Source organism: Balearica regulorum, chromosome Z (genome assembly GCF_011004875.1).
Source record: "Balearica regulorum gibbericeps isolate bBalReg1 chromosome Z, bBalReg1.pri, whole genome shotgun sequence".
Taxonomy (NCBI): Eukaryota; Metazoa; Chordata; class Aves; order Gruiformes; family Gruidae; genus Balearica; species Balearica regulorum.
This window is the reverse complement of record NC_046220.1, coordinates 25,591,477-25,615,808: the sequence shown is the minus strand read 5'-3', so window position 1 is coordinate 25,615,808 and position 24,332 is coordinate 25,591,477. Positions and strand designations below refer to the sequence as shown.

The 24,332-nt window shown below is 35.1% G+C and overlaps 1 protein-coding gene across 2 annotated transcripts in view; it reads right to left on the bottom strand.

Annotated features, from left to right (window-relative positions):
• The window catches only part of FBXL17 (F-box and leucine rich repeat protein 17), a 305,442-nt gene that overhangs the window by 111,062 nt on the left and 170,048 nt on the right, over window positions 1-24,332 (bottom strand). The window contains exon 7 of one of the 2 annotated variants that reach the window (XM_075739645.1): window positions 17,023-18,600. The exons of the other annotated variant lie outside the window; for it this stretch is intronic. Within the exon in view, the coding sequence (XP_075595760.1) occupies window positions 18,498-18,600 (103 nt within the window). The 3' untranslated portion in view covers window positions 17,023-18,497. Of the gene's footprint in view, window positions 1-17,022; window positions 18,601-24,332 lie in introns of those variants that run through there. 2 annotated transcript variants of the gene reach the window in all.

Below are 24,332 nucleotides of genomic sequence, written 5' to 3'. Positions count from 1 at the left end.
GTTTCACTCACCATAGAGGTCTAAAAAACCCAAAACATTAACACACTCTCTTGGTAAGATTCAAAATTAACATCAGACTGTTTACATGGCTTCTTTATATTTGACTGGCATACATTTGTCCCTAAGCAATAAAGTGAACACCTTACTATCCTTCAAAACATAACCAAGACCACTACTGGGAACAAAAAGAGAGCTTGAAAAGAACAAGAACACTAAAATATACAATGCAAAACCAGAAACCTTTCACAAATAAATATATGGAGCTCCTCAAAAATTAGTGTTTCAAAGGTTAAATTCAGGCAGAAAATAGTATCTGTACATAAAATAATACTCACAGTCATTGGTTTTAATGACTTAAACATTCCTATGGAAGGTAATAATGCAATATAATAACCAAGTGTCTCCCATAACAAAACCTCTTACCACAGAAGCTCATACAGAGTATTAAGAATTTGATGTAATCTGTGGCCTTCTGCACTCAGAAGGAATAATTTGAAGGCTAAAACAGTGAAAGGACTAACGTTTGACTACAAGAACTATAAACTCTTGTAAAACCTCATAACAATAAATAATGAACTTCACATGCTGATGGCTACATATTCTTGGTTCAGGATCCTCTTTAATTGATAATTTTATTTATATTATGAACAGTATATTTATTTCAATATATTTGTATTCTAATACTTTATACTAATAAGAGGTATGTTTTTTACTTGTCTTTCAGTTATCCTGGTACAGAGTTTTAATATTTCTATCACATTCAAAATATGTATTTTAAAATTGTTTTTAATTAGAACACCATGAACTGCATCTCTAAGAAACAATATTAATCACAGACCCAGTAAAACAGGGTTACCCAAAAAGGGTAAGACTTTCAACCAAAAGCACAAACTGAACTTGAAAAGCACTTTTTGTCTGGAGCCAATATGCAGTGTTACTAGTTATAAAAGTTAACAGCAATTATCTTAGGGCAGTCATTAAGTTCTGATTAGCAGGAAGATATTCTTTAGAAAATCAGTGTAATTTAAAATCGGGTTTACCAACAGTTTTTGGCACTTATAGCACAGCAAAACAGATAAGCTTTTTTTTTTTACACTGGAACTCACAAACTACAGAGGTAAGAGCAGACGTGTCCCACAGTGTCTGCTTGTGCTCTGAGCTAGTCAGATGCAAGCAAGCTCCAGAGAGCTCCACAGATAAATCAATCAGCACTGTGCTTAAGTTATTATGCCCTGTTTTTCAGGAATAAATATCTATTTTCAAATATTTATCTAAAATTAAATGCCTTTATAATTCCTGTTACCCTGACTGTAAGTAAATCCAGCAAGCAATTAAGACAAAAAAAGGAGAAATTTAGCAAATTGTCTTTTTTACAGGACATAAGGAAGCTTTCTGCAAAACAGCTCTATCATCAGATCTGATCTTCCTCCTCTGCCGCTGAAGGACATTCAGGTTTGTAGAGAATTTCTGCTCATATAAACTGATGAGAGAGCAGAAGAAAAGCCAAGGTGATCAAAGAGGAGGAAAAAAATAATCCAGTCCTCATCATAATTCATATATCTTTGGAATTGATTTGGGGTCCAATTCTCTTTATACTCTAAGAATTAGAGCAAATTGGTAGATCTTTTACATTAATTTAATGCTGCTGATGTTACTAAAACTGATGCAAGAAAAAATCAAGCTCAATGCATTTTTTGACAAATGCTATAAAGAAGAGAGATCAAAGAATGTGAGCAATAACTGAATTCTACAGTTCTCAGGCAAGGCCAGTATGCTAAGGTCTCACTCAAAGGGCAGCATCACAGCAAAGCTCGTATGTGAAATTTTATATATTTCATACATCATACATTACCAGAAATTTTTTAGTATACCAATTTTAGCTGAGAAAAAAACCTCCATGCCTACTAAAATCTTAAAAGTCTTGATTCACCTTGAAGTACTATATAAATCTTGATAGAATGCCAAGGTTCTTAGAAACTTCACTTTAACCTAGAGAGAATGCACTGAGATAGCAATGACTTTACAAAAAAAAAAAAAAAAAAAAAAAAAAAAAAGCAGCTTAAAGGCAAATTTCAAAATCTCTTCATCTCTTCATGAAATGATTATGAATTCCTTTCCATAACTCTGCCTGGGTAGCATTTCTAATACTGGTACACTGCTCAGACAAAGCAACAAAAAAAAGCTTGATGATACTGTCTGTGCTTTGTATGAAGTAAAATTGCATCCTTTTCACTCAGACAAGATACCAGCAAACATATTTATTAGAAATTGAAAGAGCAGTATTTCTTTCTATGTGTCATAATCTTAGTAGATTGCCACTTATATTCTGTAAATACAGACTGTAATACCACCTAATAGTGTATGAACTTCACCTAATATTATTCAATTCCTAAAAGTACTTAACAGAATAATTTTCGTGTAATCTTACTGGAAAATAATCTGGCTAGACAGAATACTAGGATATACTGTGCCCTTTTAAACTGTAGTGAGAAAACATGGTTGTTTTCAGTAGCTCGAAAATTCATAACTGAGCAACTACAAGCACAATGAAATGAAGGAGATGTACGTTTGTATTCCTGATTTAAAGTATCACCAAAAGTCAATCAGAAAATTAGCCTAAATTGCTGTTGTAGGTAAAACTCAAAAAGTTTCAACAGGTAGCTTAATTCATAGTTGAAATCTGTAAACTAAAACTAAACCTTAACAGGTATTATACCTAAATCAAGGACTTGCATTTTACATGGCATGTATGCCGTTTGTAAAAATTGGCTTTATTAACTGAGCCTGAAGGTTGATCCTGTGACCACTTTGAATCTCACAAAAAATGCAGTTTCCCAGACAGTTCTGCAGAACACAAACAAGTTTTAGCACTTTGAATATCTTTGCAGAATTCAGAAGTCCAAAAACACAAGAAGATTATAAATTAGCTTTAAAAAATGTGATGACAGATGCTTTACACTTTAAGATTTAAGTGAAGAAATTTTTTCTGATTTTGTTAGGGCATCAAACATGCTGGTAATTATTTATATTTGGTGCATCATACCATTGTTTATATTTTTGTAAAAGAAACATCACTTAGTTTTATCCGCCTGCACTTGCAGACAGTGTTGTCTCATTAGTTGTTAAAATATACTAAATTGCCACCCAAAACAAGAGAAAAAAACCTTAAGAAGAAGTAGACGGATTTTGACTGAAATTTTATGAGTTGGATAATCTTTTCTTCCCAATCTATCAGAAACATTTAACAAACCATCACACCCAACAGTTCATATCATTTTCTAGCTGAGTTTCTCTGTTCATTGATGTAAATATTCTAAATCTTGACAATCTAAGTTTAGATGTCTTTCCAGCAAGCCTCAGCTAACTTTGCACTGAAACAGAACAGAAATAGTCATCTAATTCCCTAATGACATCTCAGCTATGACACTGATCATTATGTTCTGCTGCAATACAATCAGAAACAGCTTCAAATGATTTCTTAAATTGATCCAACTGGACCCACAAGGGTGCAACTGTCTAAACCATTAGAAATTATGTAGTCAATTAAAATCTACATATTCAAAAAGCCAAGAAAATTTCCATGGGTTGTATTTTTGCCTCTCTGGAGAACTCAGACAAGAATTCTGTGATGTATACATAAATCATTATATGTAACTATCATTTCACAGAATATTTAATAAAGTATTATTAATAAAATATAAAAAAATCTAAGAAATCACTTAACTGCAGATCTGTCTTTCCCTACTTTCCTGTAGTAATATATTTAAATTAGGGTGAGAGCAAGCCATATTTATTTCATTCACAACTTTAAAGATATACCTTTTCATTCTAAATACATTGCACTAAAGTAATAAACATTGCTGATGGTTGAAGCTTTCCAAGGAAAGGATAGTGTTACCACATTAATATTAGCTATAAAACTTGGCAGTCACTTAAACCTGGTCTAACAGAGTTGGAATTGCCAGTCTCTCTGTGTAAGAAGTCATTTCTGTATAAAAGTAACACAGACACATTTCTTCAGTCACCAGGGAAGATGGGGAAAAGCAAAGTAACTAGTGTGTGTGCTTGATAGAAACAGTGGGGGGTCAGGAAAATGTTACATATTTTCCATATGTGTAACTTTCAGAAATCACAGAAGGACTAGTACTAAGAAGACATAAGCTCACTTTGCACTTTTATTTCCAGGCAGTTAAGCAACCCAGACAGCAGAAGCATACTGATGGTCAACTGGAGCAAACGTCCACCATTCAACACAATGTTTCAGTATATTAAGAGATTAATTCAAAGCAGATAGTTTGCCAAAGTTGTTCTGACATCTATTGTGTTCAGAATTTCTGTGGCTGCCACTATATTTGCTGTACCCCATCAGAAAAACTGTACGAAGAAATCTCTAAAATAACATAAGCACATTCTGTACTTTAAACTCTGTGTCAGAGGACACATTGTTTTCAGTAGCATCCACCGTGTACTAAGATATTCACAGGTTATACTGACAAAGATAATTGGGAAAGATTATCCTCTCACTCTCTTAGTTCTGATTAAATTACTGGTTTTCAAGGTTCACATGGAAGCCTCAAGTAATTCCCAGATTAGTGGCAGAACATATAAAGGAGTTTGCTACTCATTGCTAAACATAGTCTAGTAACATATTATAAATTCAAATTGTCATCTGGATAAAAGCCTGCTTTATATTCTGACTAACCTGCCTGTACCTAAGACAGACATGGGTAAATTTGAGTTTCTATTTGTCTTTAGATCCCAAAATATACACTGAAAACTTATTTTCTAAGTGCAGGACTGGAGTTCCATTAGGAGGTGAATGGGAGCCAAGGCAATTCAGAAAGCACAGGCAATGCGTTCACATTAGATTGAAAGTTGCATTGCTTCCATTTCATTTTTTGTCTGGTACTTGTTACTTTCAGCATCAGGTACATAGGGTAAGTCTGGTTTAGAGAGAATGAGTCTCCCCATGGAAGAAAAATCACATTTCTCCGTAAATCATAAATGCAAATTTCTTTGCCATGGCAAGTAGTTTTGAATCTGTAACTCCAGGTAAAGATTCTCTGTGATGTGGCCAGAAACAGTATTAGGCTTTCAAACTGGCTTGATGACAGGTTTAATTACCTCCACTACTGGTTACTTCAAAGTGTTGACAAGATCTTAAAATATTTCCTTTATTAATTAGCATCATATGTACTTACGGAAATGCGTTTTACTTAATGTTGGTCTCGGACATACCAGGATATAGCACGCTAAATCTGTTTCTTATTGCTACAAAATTAGAATTATTCCACCATTTACAGATAAGATACTAGTTTCTTCTAAAACAAGTAAACAACTACCAAATTGTGCCACAAAAAGCAGAGTCAGACTCTTCATATTCACATTCTAGTCAGTTACACAATTGCATTTATGAAGTTTTCACTAAGGTAACTCCATTAATAAGTGTAATCCTAATGCCTTTTTTGATTTTAGCAACTTTGGGTTTAATCATAGGTTTAGAAAATAGTTCACTTATTATTTCCGTTTGACATCAGGATGAATACTTCACATATGTGGCTAAGCTTTTCAGTATCTCTACTGGTTTTGTTGAGAAAATCATGACAGAAGCTCTGATTATTTCACTCGTAGCAAAACCAAGGGGAGTATCAGTAAGCAGAGTTCATTTGACTTGAGATCTTTCTCCTCCATTGATTTTAATGTGATCATCCTCTCCTGTTTGACTTGTTTGTGTGGCTCTGGCAGAATTAATCATCGTATCCTAAGCACCTCAAGACATGACTTTTTTCATCATCATGATGAAATAAGGTCTGGGCATCTTCAAGCTAACTCCATCCTCTCTAATCTACTGAATAAATTTACTTACTCTGTGATGGGGTTTGGGAAAGCAATGAGACTTAACCTAGATCTGTTTCTGCTAAGTGGAGCAACCAGGTGAAGTAGCAGATCACGAAGAATACAGGTTACATGTCAGAGGAAAACCAACACCATATCCTTTCCTGAGATTACATTAATCTGTTATAGACCTAAACAGACTAACAGTATCTGTAACTCTGGCTGTCACCAGTCATGTTTTTCAGTTCAGCTGGTTCCCAATCAATGTGGTCAAACAAGATGGTAGGTACAAAAACGGATAAAGCATTTGTATCCATACCTTTAACCTGTAATTCAGTCACCACTAAATTCATTTTATACCTGCACCTTATAAAGAACTTTTTGAAATATTTGTTTCTTACAAATATGTTGCTTACATATTTGAATCTTACAAAGTAATATTTTCTGAACCTTTCAAAACTTCAAATAGTGCAGAATGTCACTGACTGTTTCCTAATGGAATTTTTCTAATAGACTTTTCCTGATTCCTGGTTAGAGTTTGTGTTTTCACTTACAAATTTATAATTGGTGAATCTTGGCTGACAAAGATTCCCTCCCATTGTATGACACAGTTACAAGCAGAGGAACATGCTCATGTTAAGAACACTGTCTCAGCAAGGTACGAGAAGGAAAAGATCTTTGCATCAGGTATTTATATTTCACTTGAATGACCTCCAGATGAGGGTTAATTTGTTTTGCTAAAGTTTTAGATATTTCTGATAACATTCAAGAGTCAGCTACTATCACTACAGCATCAAGACCTCTGAACTGTATATTATAATAATTTAGAGTAAAAAGCAGGCATCAATTTAGATAGGAATGATAATGATTATGACAGTTTGCTGTCTTTGTGATCTTCTTTAATGCTAAGTTTTTCAGATAAAGATTTTTGTATGTACTGTAAATATTTCAAGGTTGAAATGTATTTGAAAATATTTTATTGCATTAATATTTCCAATTAATAACATAGATGAAAACATACCAGATATACAGTATTTGCATATTTTTCTATACTTCTGTTAATGTAGAATTTTTTTTGCTATAAGAATATGAAAGCAATGCTAATGATATTGCAGTAGCATGTTATGCACAGATGTACTGGAGACAGGAAGAGGTTTTACAGGATCTAATTCCACCCCTTACTAATCACCCCCAAACAAAGCACTTACTTACACTTTGTGTGTATAAATTAGACATACATAATGTGAACATAAGTCAGTCCATAAAACAATGCTAGGATGCTAGTTTTCTCCTAAGGAGAAACCCCACAGGTGCGAATACAAACTTTTTTATGTCAGGGATGGATATGGTTGCAGTCACATTCTGACTACAGCATGAAGAGCTGCAACTAATACACAAGTTGACAAGAAACGCTTTTTGGAGCAATTCTCTCAGCATTCATCAGAAATAATTAATTTCAAAAATATACATCTTTCAGTCACTCTGACTCAGACATTCTATAGGATTTTATAATTATTAGAGACAGTGTGAATTTTCTGTCCATAGATTTCCTTGATTTCGAATCCAGATAATCAGCTAATAGCAATTAGTCAACAGCCTTTAAAAGAAGGTAGCCCCTCTTTCCAAATGAATTTTAATTAATCTTATTTTGGATATAAACAAGTTATTAATGGATAATTTAGAAGAACAGCATTTCAGTGAAATGGATGCAACACAAAAGGCAACCTAAAATAATCCATAAGCTTTTATTAATGTAATATGCTGTTAGAATAATAATCCGCAATCTTTAGCATCATGATGTAAGAAACTGAAATCGCACTAAGCATAAGCAAGTGAGAGAGATATCTAACTGAAATCCAGGTACCTCTTGAATTGAATCCTGACTTGAGGACTTTTCTGTCCTTTGATAACTTCATTAGTGTAGGAATAAAGAAAGAGCCATCATTCTTGCCCATCAGCTGGCGTAAGCTATCATAAATACTATCAACTCACGATACATTATTCTGAACCATTTTCCTTCTCCTTCAATATGATGAACTATTAAACCAAGGTCTGTCTCTGCACAAAATACCACAGTGATTACAGTAATCTCAGATCTTGGCTTCTTGTGTGTCTCTCTTGTAGGCAGCTGGAGACAGAAAGAAATTTCTCTTTTCCCCTCAGCCAGATTCTTTTTATCAGTGGTAACCTTGTGAATTCTAAAATGTCTCTACTTTTCAGTGTGGCATGTCTTTGTGAGAAATGCTTGGACAAAACTGTGTAACTTTGCCTTCACTGCCACCCTCTGGACTCCTTACTTCACAAATAAGACTACGAGCTGTGGCACAGGGCTTTCAGGATGCCTTGACACATATCATCTTGCACATACTTATTAACAGTAGTAGTATCTACTTACATGGCACCTTTCTCCTCTAAAAAGATCTCTGTCAAACCGCTTTGCAGAACTATTGGTTGGATTGCAGTACATATTTAAAACCAAGAGCAGTTACAATTATTTTAATCTCAGAAATTAAGATGACCCAACACTATCACATAATCTAAATTTTCACAACTGATTTGTGACTGTAGATGAGGACGTGTCCTGTTGCTAAGAGCTTAAAATTTATATTCCAATTTCAGTTAAAAGTATCAAAAATTCACTGATGAGCTGAAGTCCTCAGGGTCCATTTCTATTTTACCTCATTATACAGTTCCACCAATATAGGTTCCCATACTAAGTACATGCCTATGATATTGTTTGTCAAACATCCCAGAAGCTTAATTGGTCTGTTTTTTTCACATAAAAACAAAGAGGCAATGGTAAAGGAATCCACACAGATGTGGGCTGCAACAGAGGAATAGCTCTTGATACGGAACTCAGTGCCTGTGTCCACTTCCTTCCATTGTCTTAGGTAATCACTGCATGCTGTAGCATACTCCCTGACAATGAGGAAGGCAACTAAATCACCTTACATAGGTGGCTACAGTCCGAAATGGTTAGGATGGGTTGGCAACTCCTCTGAGGAGTCCAGATGGGAAACTAGTTATTCTCTTTTCACCTTCTAAACCACAGTCTCCCTCCAGTGTCCACTGAAACACATGTCGAACAGCATTCAAAATTATTTTCATTTCTACTTACCCAGACTAGTTTTGCTTAACGTATGAGATGACAAATTACCAGCTCAAGCCAGGTTTGAGGGTTAGTAAGGGTGAAAACAGTGATGTTTGTCAAACACAGTAGGAGAGAATTTTCAGGTTATGTTTGTAGAGTGGGAGTATTTGATTTCCTATACAGTTTGGAAAACTTCCTTAACCTGGTAGGTTTACTAGAAAAAGTCATAAAAGAAGAATCTATGCCTACAATCACTTAAAGGAATGCTAGGAAGACAGGTAAAGTTCACTGTACATATTGTTACTGCAATAAACTCAAAGAATTAAAGCTTTTCCCCCAAAATTCTCAAAGTATTGAGTCACAGGAAAAAAAAAAAAAAAGCGCTCCAAACACCCAAAATCTTTTAAAACCTTTTTCCTCCTACCATGACAAAATACAGGACAAAAAGAACAAAGAAAAAGAACATACTCCCTGGGTTTATACATAACACAGTTCTAAACTTTGTTTATCCCTCACATAAAATGATTCAGCTATGATCTCAGTGATTTGTGTAAACCAGCAAAGCCTCAGTCATTCAAATAATTCTTTGTAGGCGTCTCAACCCAACAAGATCAAGGAAGACAGAAGTGGCCACTAATCTTTAAAAGCACTCAATTTAGGGTCAAAGGTTATTGATAAGCTGTTCTTAAGGATTCTCAAATACTTCAGCAGCTGTCTTTGAAGACAATCATAGTGATGTAATTAGCAATTTATTATCATACTTTGTAATCCCCTATAAACTCACACTCAAATACTAGCATCTGAAAGAAAAAAATGGATAAAAAAAAGTGATTTGTTATCCTCTTTCACAGAAAAGGGAAAGAGAGTAGGAAGAGATATAATCCATGAAAAGCTTCCAAAACTGCAGATGGAGGTAAGTAACACACTGTAATACATTAATCAAATGATAAGAAAAAAAATCAAAAAAACTGAACTAAGACATCAGGAAAAAACATATTTCCTAGTATAAAAATAAATGAGCTAGTTTTACGCAGGAAAAGGAATTCTCTAGGTTCAAAAAGCACTTAAAGAAAATCCTGTTTAAAAGAACATCTTTAGAAACAGTAATATTAAAAAGGAAAGATAAAATTAGATTGTTTTAATTCATGTGTTGAATCTACCAGTGAACAATCCAGATGCTTATACTGTATCTTCTATCTGCTGAAAAAATGCAATGGTATAAAAGTATTGTCAATGCAGATTTTTCCCTGCAATTACTTATTATATCCACAGACTTCCCAAACATACTATGAGGCTAAATTAATAGTTTCATGGTTCTTTTCAAGATTACAGTAAAAAATAGCTGCTCACGGTTCTGTTCAAGCTCCTTATATCAAACATAAATACAAATAAAAGTATAACAACATAAAGCACCAAAATTACTATAAGTAATTCCAAGATGAAAAAAAAAATTATATCTTCAGGGAATAATGAAAAATGGATTTACAGATCTCACAAAGAAATTTCTTAGATACCTTGAAAATTAAAAACAAAAAGGACTATTTTTATGTTGATTGAAGTCCAAAATAGTTGTTTTCATTTTCTGTGCAATTACAGAAAATCAAGGAAAAAACTGATACAAGTAATTAATATAACCATCACTGAATACTAAATACAAGTATTTATAATAAGATATGCTATGTAATAAGTATTAAGAGGCCTTAACATGGACTAATAGTCTATGTTTTTGGACAGCAGTCTGAGCTGAGTATTAACTTGAAGATCTGTGTTTGTACACATGTGACTACAGTTGTAAATAGATACACAGTTTCCCAAGCAACCCCATGAATAAAAGCCAGATAAATATGTATGACAATACATGTAAATTAAAAATTGAATTTTGTTTCTGAAAATGTAAGTTGCTACATAGTCACATGGAATAATTTGTCAAATGTGACAAGAAGCTAAAAAAAACCAGAGCATGCACAAGTGAGATGCAAAACTATGTATATCTGAAGAATTTTACAGGAACTTGCCTTCCTTTGGCATTTATCTACAAGTGAGGGGCAGGCAGACAGGAATGGACACTTTATATTCAAGTTCAAAACTTCAAAAATTGCAGAAAACTGAAGCATAACAGCATCCTGAGTGAGTTTTTATTGTTGTTCAGTTTAAAAGTGAGTAAGATTTCTTCCCAGTCCTCCAGAAAGATGTCTCAACACTTCCTTAAGTAAGTAAGTGTTTCATGCTGACATTGATGTTTCAGAAAACTGTGGCAGCAATCAGTAGTCGTGAAAGCTGCTGAAATTCTGAATCTTAAAACATCTAGTGGGAATGTATGAGACAGGAGAAAAATCAGTCCAGCTTTCCAAAACAAGTGGGAAGTTCAATATAAATGATAGAGGCTAATATCTGTAGCAGATCAAAGGGCTTCAAGCTGTGAATTCGAGGTTGCCTGCTCCATACAGATAATCCTCATATGGGAACACAAGCACCCTTTATAATCCTCAGGAAAAGTCAGTAAAAATCAAGATTCCAAATGAACGTCTGCACATTGTGTATCATACATTTAGACATGTGTCAGAGCCAATAGTAGTTTACTGCAGAAATAAATACAGCAAAAATGTACTTCTACATATGCCTTTTTAAAAATCACAGCCTCTTAACATCAGTTCATTTATTTCAGGTATGAAATACACATACTCTTTGCTCGTTCTGCAACAAAACCACTTTTAAGTGTATTGAAAGCAGATGCTTCAGCTGTCTGGTTCTTATAACTAAGATAAAACCTTATGTATAAAAATATTTCTAACAGTATGGTTATTTGCCAGCTGAACTAAATAGAAAACTTCTTGACAACAGCAGCTTATGACAAGAAATTTAAGAAGATAATTCAACATACAATGCCAAATAGGAGAACATTCTTGAGCTACTTTTCATTAATTTTTGAAATCTTAAAAATATCCTTATATTTAACAGTATAGTGGCTATTGTAATAAGCCAGGAAGGATCTTTTGCACCAAAAAAGAATTACTAAGTTATATAAGTACAAACTGTCTCAAACTGTATTTGAGAATATGATTGACAACTGGCTTTCATTAGGAAGACATATAAAAGAAATCGGGGACTACTGGCAACATCTATGCTCCTAAGGAGATGCATTTTGCCTGAAGATGGGTATTGAAAACATCTTGTTTTGAGTGTTTCATGGTAAAATATACAAACATTAAATGTTTCAAACAGTTCAAGGAATGTAGGGAAGCATTACCTGAAGAAGGTAGGATAACCAGCTACAAATGTACACTTTTATACAGTTTTATATCAGTACTGTGAAAATCTGCAATTATACTGAGCTTTGTGTTTCGAATAAGGTAACCAGACATTCCTCTTTAGTCAGAACACTCCCAGAAAACTAAAAATTACTCCTGATGTCTTGAAAAAAATATTTGCAGTAGTATATTGTCACAGATTTTCAGCAAGAAATAGATTTTTCTCTTCATCCTTCTATTATGCAAGTGTCTTGGATCTAACCATGTAGACTTTTTTCAACATCACAGAAAGAATGGGAATGACTCTTACTTTGACTCCCAGACTCAACTACCGTGTTGTGTTGCATACTCTGATGCAAAGATCCTTTGGCACATGATCCACGGCACAGAGCATGTGATATGCCTATCTTCGCTCTCTATTTTCTTCCTTTGTTTAAGTGGCTCTTTTTGTTTGATTTCAAACATTTCTTACTTTTCATTACCAGGAAGGGCAACAATGCCTCCAGACAAACACAGTCAGCTCAGAAAGTGTAAGGATAGCAGTTATCAACCTAGAGATCCAGGGTACAGAAATCCATAGAGTACAAAACAAGGTATAGGTGTGAACCAGGGTATAGTATGTATCAGCACTGATTAACTTTGGTACCAGCAAAATGATAACACCTACACAGAAATGTGGGACATACTGAAGGCCACCAGTAATTAATTAATTTTAATTAATTTTTTTATTGTAATTAACCAATAAAATATACGTGCAAGCACAATCAGCACCTACACTGCAAATAAAGGACTCTCGACCTTCACCTAGAGATCTCAGTCTGTTTAAGAACCATGCTAGAAAAAGAAGGATCCTGAATTAACATCTCCTGCCACCAGGGTTAAAGGTTCCCAAACCTATAACAAAGTTGAATGCCCCTTTTACTTTTTCAACTATCTGGCCATGCCAACAAGTTAAAAACATCCAAAAAACCAGTGGCTCTTTCCATCTTTTGATCAACGCACTACTGAGCTTGCTGTATTGCTGCCTTCTCACCTTACCACCTGGCAGTTTGCCCTTCCCTAAACAAGCTCTGGAAGAAGCTATTCTATGATATAAAGTGGGTTGGAGTAGAAAGATGGGGAAGATAACTGCTGACAAGTCTCCCTGCCAGACATATAAAAAGAATGCTGCAATTTGACCTCCATGGATTTACTTTGGTTTTGGTTCAGATTCATGATGAACAACAAAGAAGTTTCCTCTGTCCCAGTGAAAACAAATACACAGTTCACCCAACTTCATACTAGGATGAGCAAACTATACTGTACTCTAACAAGCTGGAACCTAAAGAACAATTAAGTGGCTCTTTCCATAGAGGAATATGGAGCCCACAATATCTCCTTAGGCTGTTAAACCAATCATTAATACTACAGACAAAAGCCATCAAATGTCCAGATCCTACATGAGGAGAAAAACTTTCTTCTTCTTTCATGAGTTTTGGACAACATACAGAAAATCCTCAACAATGCAGACAAAAAACCCAGCTCAGTCAACCACTTTGCCTTGCAAGTTTGAAGAATAAAGATTGTCAAGAGACTAGTAAAGCCATTTAGAAAGAAATCTTGAACAAATCCAAATTATAGCTGCAATTATCCAAGCCAAAGTAAAAAAATGCCCCTAAATAACAGCCATCAAAAACTATGTTATCCTGTTTACAGATAGCTGTAAGAATAAAAATGTATCAGAACAAAATGCTCAGAGTCCAGATTTAACATTCTCTCTGCAAAACATAGCATATAATGCATCACCTTCAAAGGAGCAGAGAAACAATCAATCTACAGGTTCTTACCCTTTAATAAATCCTCTAAATGCCAACTATAGAAGTAAGTCTTTGGATATGAAAGCTTCCTCCACTATTTGCACCCAAGTTCCTTGTGCTCCTTGAAGACCATAGGTGCCAACTGTAAATCTGCTCTTTTGAAAAAAGACAACACAGATAATATTACAATATTGAGGCCCAGGATGCGAAATATTTTGAAAAGGAATTTAAAACAAAAGCAGTGAAAGCCAGAAAGAACCTCACTTGGTTTAACACACTGAAATCTTGCTAGCCTATCCTCCCACCTCAGAAGCTTTTTCCCTCTTAAAATCAGCAATCCAGATGAATTTATAAAAAATGCAGAGGAAGTTCAAAATTCTGAGTTACAGCCTGCTATACATTTTCTACTTTTACACAATAAATTGGGAACTTTTTTGGTACACTGTTATTACTTCAAATGAGTACCAAAGTGTTCAAAGCAAGACAAAGCTGATAAAACAGAAATTTTCTCTACAGAGAAGTCATTCAGCATAGCATGGCAAACTTATTTAGAGAAAAAAATCCCAATCTGCCAGTAATCCTTCTTTCACCACGTTAACCAAAACCAGCAATGCTTCTCTGATATTTCAAGAATTGCTGCAAATACTACTACGCACAGAACCCCTTACCAAGTGAAGCTGACTTGCCAAACAATACTTTTAAGATGCCTTAACATGATATCCTGGCTGATTTGAAGGGCTCTCGAAACGGTATCCTGAACAGTGCATTAAGCTGCCACCTGGTGTACAGGACAGTTCCACCCATCAGTTAGGTTTTCCACTGCCAAACACTGTCACCAAAAGACCTTTCCACCATTTTACTATGGGCATGTTATGATGGCCACCATGTTAATAAGAGAGTCATTCCCTCACTTAGACAAGCCAGCGTCTCTGGGAGATGACTATCTGCATCACGGCTCCAGTATAAGTGGATATCTATTCTAAAAGTAAGCATGTAATACAAGTCCCTCTTTGTCCCAATACACGGAGGCTATGAGCTGCTGAAAGTCATAGTTACAAAGCACTGGCTATTCAGCTAAATCTGGAGAGGTTTTTAGCTCTAGGGTTTGGCAATTCAATTCCCTTTATTGTCATGGGAGCAGTTAACCACAAATGCATTTGTTAAATTAATGCATCTGTGAAAGCTGCTGTAGCTCATTTAATAGTCTGTAAATTTAACCCCTCAAAACACGCAGACATTTTGTAATATAGTATCTGTTTTATAAACCAAAGCAAAAATAATTTCCACTAGGACATATTATGCATGGTCACATTTAAAATAAACCTCAAAACCACATGTGCTTTCACTAATTTCTGTGACCTGAGAAATGTTGCCTTTTCTCATTTATACCTCAATAAGCTTTATCATAAGCATCATCGAATAGCTGCATGGGAAACCAGGAAATAAAATTCTGAAATAAAATAGCAGTTCAATCCACCTTTCTTGGCCATTAAATATGTAACCATAAAAAGCATGAAGAGAAAGGGCAACTGGGTTTAAATGTGACATATCCTCATTTCTGGTCAAGGGACAATGCAATTATTTCATGCCCCAGACAAAGGACAGATTACAAAGGGCCAATCTTGCCTTTAAGACTGTAATGGTTAATACAGGTTTATACATTTATTGTAAGAAAAATAATTTAATTTACATTACATCTTTTTTTTTTAATTGCTAGTCAATTACAAAAGAGCTATGAATGATTATTAAGTCATTGCAGAACACATTAAAAGAAAATAATACTGAAGTGTGATCAAACTATATAAATATAAGAAATAATGCCAGTATATACACTCTTGTAAAAACTGATAAGAGTTTATATAAGCTAACAGCACCACTGGAAGTTCAAGCATGTATGGTAATCTACACTGATATTCTATGTTCATACAATAGACATTAAAATGAAAATTATTTTAGTTTAGTTTTCCATTCTCAGAAAACAAAAAGTTATTTAGACCCCTGCCTTGCAACACATCATTACAAATTTCTGGCACAATAGTAGAAAACCTGCAATCCTACACTTCAGATATATCTTTCATATATACTGCTGACCTAGCAACAGCATTCACAAACTGTCCCTCTGAATATTGGTGTGAGTTACTCAGGGAAAAGCCACAAAAATAGCTAGAGATCATGTGGGGAAGAAAATTAGATATACTAAACCAAAGCAATTTCCAGAGATCAGTGTCTGTCACTAGGTATAGGGTTTTATCCCATATCAGAAGATGACACAACTGTACTCAAAATGTTCTTAATAGTTTGCAGATAATGCAATGTCAATAAGAGAAGCAGCAAGTATAAAATTCAACAAAAACAGGTGGTCCAAGTGATCACCTGAGAGAGATACTCTGCTCATGAATACAAAAGTGTTAAAAGAAAAAAACCAAAACAACAAAGCAAACACTGTATATTGTACAATATTATATAAATATAAAAGCTTAAATGTTTCTTTTTGGTGAATAAAATAGATGCTGCTCTTAAAACAACCATTTTTACTTTGTGACAAAAGACTAAATTAGGTCATTTGCTGAACTTTCTGGATTGCCTGAAAACTAGAAAGCATAATTTCATATAACCATCCTAATATTTTAAAAATGTAACTATATTTTTTTATGTGTGCTGATATATATGAAAATATGATCATATTTTTGAGATTAGGCATTGAATTTTAAAGCTGTGTTCTAACATGTTCATTCTAAAGTTATCTCATTGAGTAGTGACTGAAAGTATCTTTGAGTTACTTAATGACAGACATATGCAATCCACACTAGGCAGGATGATTTAAATTTTTTTTTAGTAATAATAAAAAAGACTCAGGTACTACTGCTGTTTGATTCTTTAATGCTAATTGAACTGATTTATTACCATTATAATCTGAAAACCTTTTACATTCATACAATTTTTATTCATGTCATTTAATTCCTGTGTCAATAATATTTTAAAACATTTAATTTGAAAGGAAAAAAAATAAACCATGACAGAACTACAAAAAAAAGGTAACTTAAAAAAAAAACCAACTACCAAAACACCAAGCATTAATAAAATATCAAGAATAAAGATGCAAACAAAGGTTTGCAATTGTTTTTTTAAAACATCAGTATTCATATCACTTTATTTTTGTTTCAAAAAACCCAAAGATTTCTCAAAGATAAAGTAAGCATATGAAGGACAGCCATACTCAGCACCACAAAGGTACTGCCGCTGACACTCCAGACAAACAAACAAACCAATAAATACAGGAAAATTAAGAAGCTTTTCTATTTCCAATGCTCACAGCTTTATAAATACTACGTAAATTAATAAAACCACTCTATTTTTAAATAAAATACTATGTCATACTTGTTTAGTGACTAGTGAATAGTTGAAAGATTACAGTCTTTTCATCAGCTTGGCACCTACTGATTTCCTAAGTAAATTAGTTTGAACTGATGATGCCATCAATGACGGCAGACACCTACCTGAAGAATATTAAGTCTTGCTTTACCTTGTGCTTGCTTCTATATCCAGCTTCACTTTTGCCTGGACTGTAGTTAACTGTCATTTCTGCATGCATTTCATTCAAGCCATATTAAAATCATTCATACTAAAATCACTACAGTCCATGTTTATTTATTCATGACAGGCTTAATATTGAAAAATATGCATCACAAGACAGAATCATCCGCAAGAACTTTTCTAAGGATCATAAGCACTTTCCCATTAATCTCCAAAACAAGATTTAAAGAGATAAAACCACATCCAAGTCATTCCTTGTCCTTTCACAGACATGATTTGTAGATCAATCAACAATGTCCAGTCAACAGTACAGAAAGAAAACAAACACACCTGCTAATTTCAGCAATTCACTTGACCTCTAACAATTCTGGAAGAGATCACCTGCAAGAGTAACAATACAGTACCCCTTCCAGATCTATTTCAGTGTCTAAACTGATGATTATCAAAAACATTTATGGGCAGCAATACATAACAAGAATTCTCTCACTACAGCCCTTCCATGCTGCCAATCACAAAACCAGAAACAGGACACAAGGCAGTAACATGCCAGGGTGTCAATATCAAGTGATAGTATATGAAGCATCAATAATATAGACAAAAAAATAAAATTAAGCCGAGTAAATCTGACATGCCTCAAGAACGTACTGAAAGATCTTGGTATTTCTTAGCACGATCTTCTCTAACAAGGAAGCACATGCATCCTCATAACTTGTGAGGGATCACAGATCAATTAAATAACTAAATTTGTAAATTCCATCATCACAACATTAACCATAAACTATCTCAGGTTTCACATCTCTTTGTAAGACAATTCTTTCTCTGATGTGCATTTCTTTCATGTACCATGGACACCCCACAGCATACAGTATTTGTCATGGCAAAAAATAATGCAAGAGCCAGTTGGTTCACTTTTTGTTTAAGAGGCAGTTTTGTTCCCTTCCTATTTGCAGAAAACACCTTTTCTAAGAAATCTAAATAGCTCTAAGTTCATATTTAGCGATTCTGTTCAGGCAAAACAATCTCAACGCATCGTGCAACTTGATATATGATTTTCCTTAATTTGGGCTGACGACTTCTATGGATTGTATTTTTCAGGCTAGGGAAGAGAAGGAGATTTTATTTAAATGTTAAAATATATTTAGAGATGTATAGATACACAATCATATATAAACACACTTCAAACTATTTTGTCTGAGTTATTTAAAATGTAATTATATGCATCTTTGCCTCAGAAATAAAGCTATTTTAAACTAACTGTGAATACATGATGTAAATCAAGCACAAAATTTACTATGAACTATTAACTACATGAAAAGTGATCAGAAAATGTAGTTTTGTGCACTTCAACCAATTCTAATGCTCATCCAAATGTAGCTTCCCACACACTGCCGGTAAAGAAAAACCCCCTCATGCCTTAACCTCATAATTTTCTAATAAAATGTAAACAATAAGAATCCAATTAAACATATATTGAGTTCTGTGAATACTTCAGGATGCAGAGATATAGTGTATCTTCCTAACTCACAAAGAAGAAAATAAAATTTAGGTACCATCTACACAGTACAATGCAGTGCTGTGCATATGCAGATAACACTCCTCAGCAGGACAAATCAGCCACAGCGGAGAGCTGCATTAATGTAGGATGTGACCTAGCTTACTTGGAGCACTGCACTACGTCATATGAATACAGTCTTCTCAACTATTTAGTTACAAATTGTCATGCTTTGTTAACTAGTACTCAAAGAGAAACATCAGTTCAGTGAAAAACTAAAAGTACAAATGCAACCAACAGTGTTTGAATCCTGGCTTCCTGCTTGCTAATTTGATTTTGATAAGCCTTAACTGGTGCTATCTGATGAGAAAGTGTACCTTGTTGCCTGTTCTGCAGATGATCTTGGGCATGATGACCTTGCCTCAGTAGAACTCTCAGTTCTTATCACAGTTGGGCAATCAAATTGTTTTTTTCAGTTTTCCCATCTCATCCCAGCTCCGACTTCAACCTTTTAATTTTATTTAATTTCAGTAATTTAAAAGCAAGAGTAGTTTTTCACTTGGTTTTGTTTTTCCTGGTGATATATTTGTAAGGAGAGCTATTTGCATTTCATATTGCAAATATTAAAAGACCATCAGAATTTCTGACAGTTTTCTTCTGCACTTTCTCACAACCAATGGTCTGAAAGTTGCTGCTGTACTGCTGAGTGTGCAGCAAGAGAGGAAAAACAGAGGGGGAGAGAGAGAGAAAGGATAAAAAGAGAAACAGGAAAACAGAGAGGAGGAAGGAGCGGGGGGAGAAATGAGAGTGAAAGAAAGACAGAAAGTGAAGGAGAGAGTCTGATGGTTGGAAAATGGAAAGGGGAAAGTTGACAGCTGTAGTAGCAATATATATTTAATAGATTTAATATACCATTAACAACTACATAACTCGAGATTTCTGATTACAAACTACTTAGACAATTGTCATGCTCCACTACATTAATTTTCAAAAAATTATCCTTACACGTAACAACTGACAACAAAACTTCTATTAATCACATCCTTCACCTTTTTGGAGTTACCCTTTATATTTTACACATTACAAAAAACTATAAAAATTATTTTCTCACTTTTCCTGTAACTCAGATTGTGCTCAGAAGTATTCAAAAGTTCATTGGCAAGCTCTGAATAATTAATTTATTACTCATGATACTATAATATAAAAGCAAATTGTGATTTCAACATCTGTTTTCTTTCTAAATAGACACAAATTTAGACACCTCTGCAGACCATAGCAGAGAAAAAGGACAGAGATTTGTTGTTCTCTGCTAAAGATAAAAGCAAACAGAACAAAGATTGGTAGAATATTTCAATTTATGGACTACTCGTGTCAACAGCATGATGCAAGTGAACCTTGTTCAGCATTGTATTAATAAAACTAAGATGTGTAAGGCACAAGAGGTGATTCTACCATTGTGTTGATTTAGTTAAAGTCTTTCCTTTGCTGACAGATACACATTAAACAACACACACAGATCCGTTATACTATTGTAGTTGAGTCACAAATCAGGATTGTGCTAGTAAACCATAATCAATTCCTGATTAACATAAGAGACCTAATATACACAATGGTTTGAGTTCATCATAACTTGTAATGAACACAGCTTGGAGGACTAATGTGCAAGAACTAATACACACATATCCACCTCTTTATCTGCTACTGCTTCTCATTTGAATTGCTCGTAATACAGTTTAGCATGCTTTGCTTCCAGCTTAGTTCAAATGAAGTGATGTCACAGGCTCCTGTTTCCCTGTCCTAGAAAATCCTTGAGGCCATTTTGTTCTCAGTCATTTTTTTCTCCAAAGGTCTTGCACATCCCTTGCCACTGGGATTTCAGTGATCATATCTTTTGATGCCTTCTCTTTCTTCTAATTTTATTTTACTGGTGGTTCCTATTTCTAAATCTTTGTCATTTTATCCTCTGTTCTTGTGTAAATTCATTCACATGCTGATGATTCTTAAACTTCCTTCTGCACTCTTTGTTTCTCCTCTGCTAGTTTGTGTTGCAAAAAAGAAGTTTGAATCTACAGCAATATTATTCAAGGGAGATGATAATACTTTATTCTGCATCATTTCCTTATTATTTAAGGTCAGTCGTTTCAATTCAGTGTTGTCTCCTCCCTTTATCTTCACAAGTTAAAATATCTAATTCTTGGTTTGGTATCATTCCCACCTAATCCTTTTGAAACACATGTACTATGATGTGTCACTGTCTGTCAAATTGTTTGTCCTTCAAAACAAGCCTCCTCATAATTTTAATCTACATTGTCTCTTAAAAATCTTATGAGGATCTATTTAGCCTAGATGTTCAACAGCTCTTAAAGATAATATCCTTTTTTTCATCAGCAGCATTGGGTACTATGCCTTTTTTGTATCTCTTTCCTTCAGCTCTCATCAGTCTCTCCTGCACCCTCCTGTATATATGCAATGACAACTCCATATCAGTACGTCAAGCAGCCAATTTCTTCTATTTTTATGCTCCTCCCTCCCCCACCCCCCACCCCTCAAAATTGCCAATGTATGTACAGCATACTAAATGTATCGACTCTTAAACAGAAGCATTAGAACCCTGCTATTCTGGTAAAAAAGGAGTCTAAAAGTGCCCAGTCCACAAAGAACTCTGGCCCCCTTTTCTTCTGTCCTGACTCATCGTAGGTCCATGAAGCCTTTGAGTACACAGGCCTCCTCTTTCAGGAGACAGGAACAGTGCTCCTTCCCACATTCTTCAGCAAGATGTCACAGGGGAAATGAAAAAAGCAAAAGCTGTCCCTGCAGTTACTGTAGATGTGGCCCTCGTTTATTCCTTCTCCAACAGCACACATCTGCCTCCTGCAGCAACTTCTGCTCTTACAAGGCAGATCAGCGAGCATGGCAGAGGGAAAGAAGAGGCAATGTGAGGCAACGTGAAAAGGTGCTTTTCTCAGTAACCAGGCTTGCTTTTCAGAAGTGTCTGTTCCATAGTGACTTAGTGTACTTTGCGCATCGGTTTGATTGAGACAAAGTTTTTAAAGGCTGGAATATTTTTTTTGTGTCTTGTACAGCTTCGAGGAAATTGCCAGCACTTAAATAATTAATAACAATAACAACAAACAATGATAAGTGCACTCTATGGATACCGAATCTCTTTCCAGGGTCCCCTAGAAGTCATTAGGTGTCCTCCTCCATAAATATTTAATAAAGATTTGATTTCCAGGCACTTCCAGTGTCTAAAATGTTCTCTTGAAAAGCCTGTGAAAGCACAGAATTGTTAAACGAAGACCAAAGAGGGATATTACTTCTGCACATTACAAAGTTTGACCACTTTATGTCAAATGATACATGCTGTTATTTCAGCTCTGTCTTGAGTAATGGTTTTAATTTTGTATTTCATCAAAGGAGACTGACCATTGTGTTGCTAGTATAGGGTTAGAAGTGACTTATCTGGTTAATATTTTAGACAGAGGTAACCATACTGCAACTTAGACAGTACAAGTGCAAGTTGGCATACCCAGATGTACAATTAAAAGAAGAGACCATGAGGTGGCCTTTAATCAATACTATTTTTAACATTAACTCTGAGGATGAAAAGTCAATCCCAAGGAAGCCAGAGGCAAAATCAATATTTTACTGTTCTACAGAAACATGTTCAACACAAAATGTATCTGTAACTCATGTGGCCTGAGAAACGTGGGCAACCTTTGAGGCAGATTGTCTCAATGGTAACATTGCCTTCAACTGACAAAAATGGTATTACTCTATTGTTCCTTTTTTATTGCTATATATCAGTGCTATATACATATGAGGAAGTAGTATAGGAAGTTCCAGGGATACCTGAAACATTATACATTTAATAACTATAGAAGTAAATTATTTTTAGTTTTAGTTTTAACCTCGATGTATAAAAAAAATTGAAGATTTGAAAGCAACGTCTCTGAAGGGGTTCCTGAATACAAAATTATGCTACAGTACTAAACAAATGAAACTACACAGTTAATATCACATTAAGACTTCCATAATTATACTGTTTATTACTGTGCACTTATGGCACACAATAATAACAAAGACAGTGATTCTGCCATCTATCACCCCACTTACTATAATTTAAATAAATTTTGAAAAAAATTTTTTTCCTCTTTCTTGTTAGTTTGGTTGCACAAACACCACAGGCCAGTAAGAGCCTCAGTGTGGATTCCTGTCAAGACAAGGCTTTAGCTCCTGAAGCTTTCAAGAGGGATAAAAGGAAGACTGCTCCCTATAGCACTGTTCCATAGAAACTCTAAAGATGGCATTAGCACAAGATAGGCATTAGCACAAGATAGGCATTACACTGACCTGGGGCGGTTCTCTCACACAGGAAGAAGTTATTAGGGGAAACTCACCACAAAGTGGAGGACAGGACAGGAGGCAGACTGGAAACACAGGTCTGAAGCCCTGGGGAGGGGGAGGCTTGTACACCCATGACTAGTAGGACCCTGTTGTGTCAGCCTCCCTACCTATGTTGACAGCATCTTGGGATACCTCTGTTCCTTCACAAACAGTATCATTGAACTCGATGTTCTCCATTACAAGTTTAATACAAATTCTTAAAGCCTAATTTACAGGCTTTACATTTACATCCAGATACATTTTGCTTAGTTCCCAGGCTTGTTTCACCTCCTTACAAACACATATATATAGTTACACTAGAATAAAGTTATTTAATACACTGAAGTTATTTCAATCATCATGACATATGAATAAACAAAAATGCCTCCTGTGCTCTGCTGTCCTGTACATCTTATCCTGACCTATCTATCAGATTCACCATTCAAATTTCCTGACCTCTGAATAATCTAGAAGACGTATAGAATAATAGAAAAATATTGTATTTGCTTTGAAAGTAAGCAAAATGTTTCTGGAAAGGAAAGGACAGTGATGGTACATTTACACCTCCAGATAAAACCCACTATCCTTGTTCACTGTAGCATGGAAATTTGAACTGGCACAAGAGTACCAGTTCATTCCCATTAGCCTCTGTCTTGTGTCCTCACCACAAGCATGGCAGCATAGTGTCGCTGTGACTCTAGCATCTCAGCGGCCACTGCAGCTCCAGGCAGCTGGGGACAACCAGCCTGTAGCACAGTGTCCCCTCATGGTGCCAAAAGACCCTCCCTCGTGGAGGCCCCAGGTTGCTGCACCATGACTGCTGGAGGCGGCGAGGCAGGAGGGAGCCCTGTTCTGCATGCAGCAGCTGAAGGAGCCTTGCTCACGCAGGCTGCAACACTGCTGTGCAGCTCTGTAACATCCTCTCTGCCTCACTTGTCATCCTCCCAAGC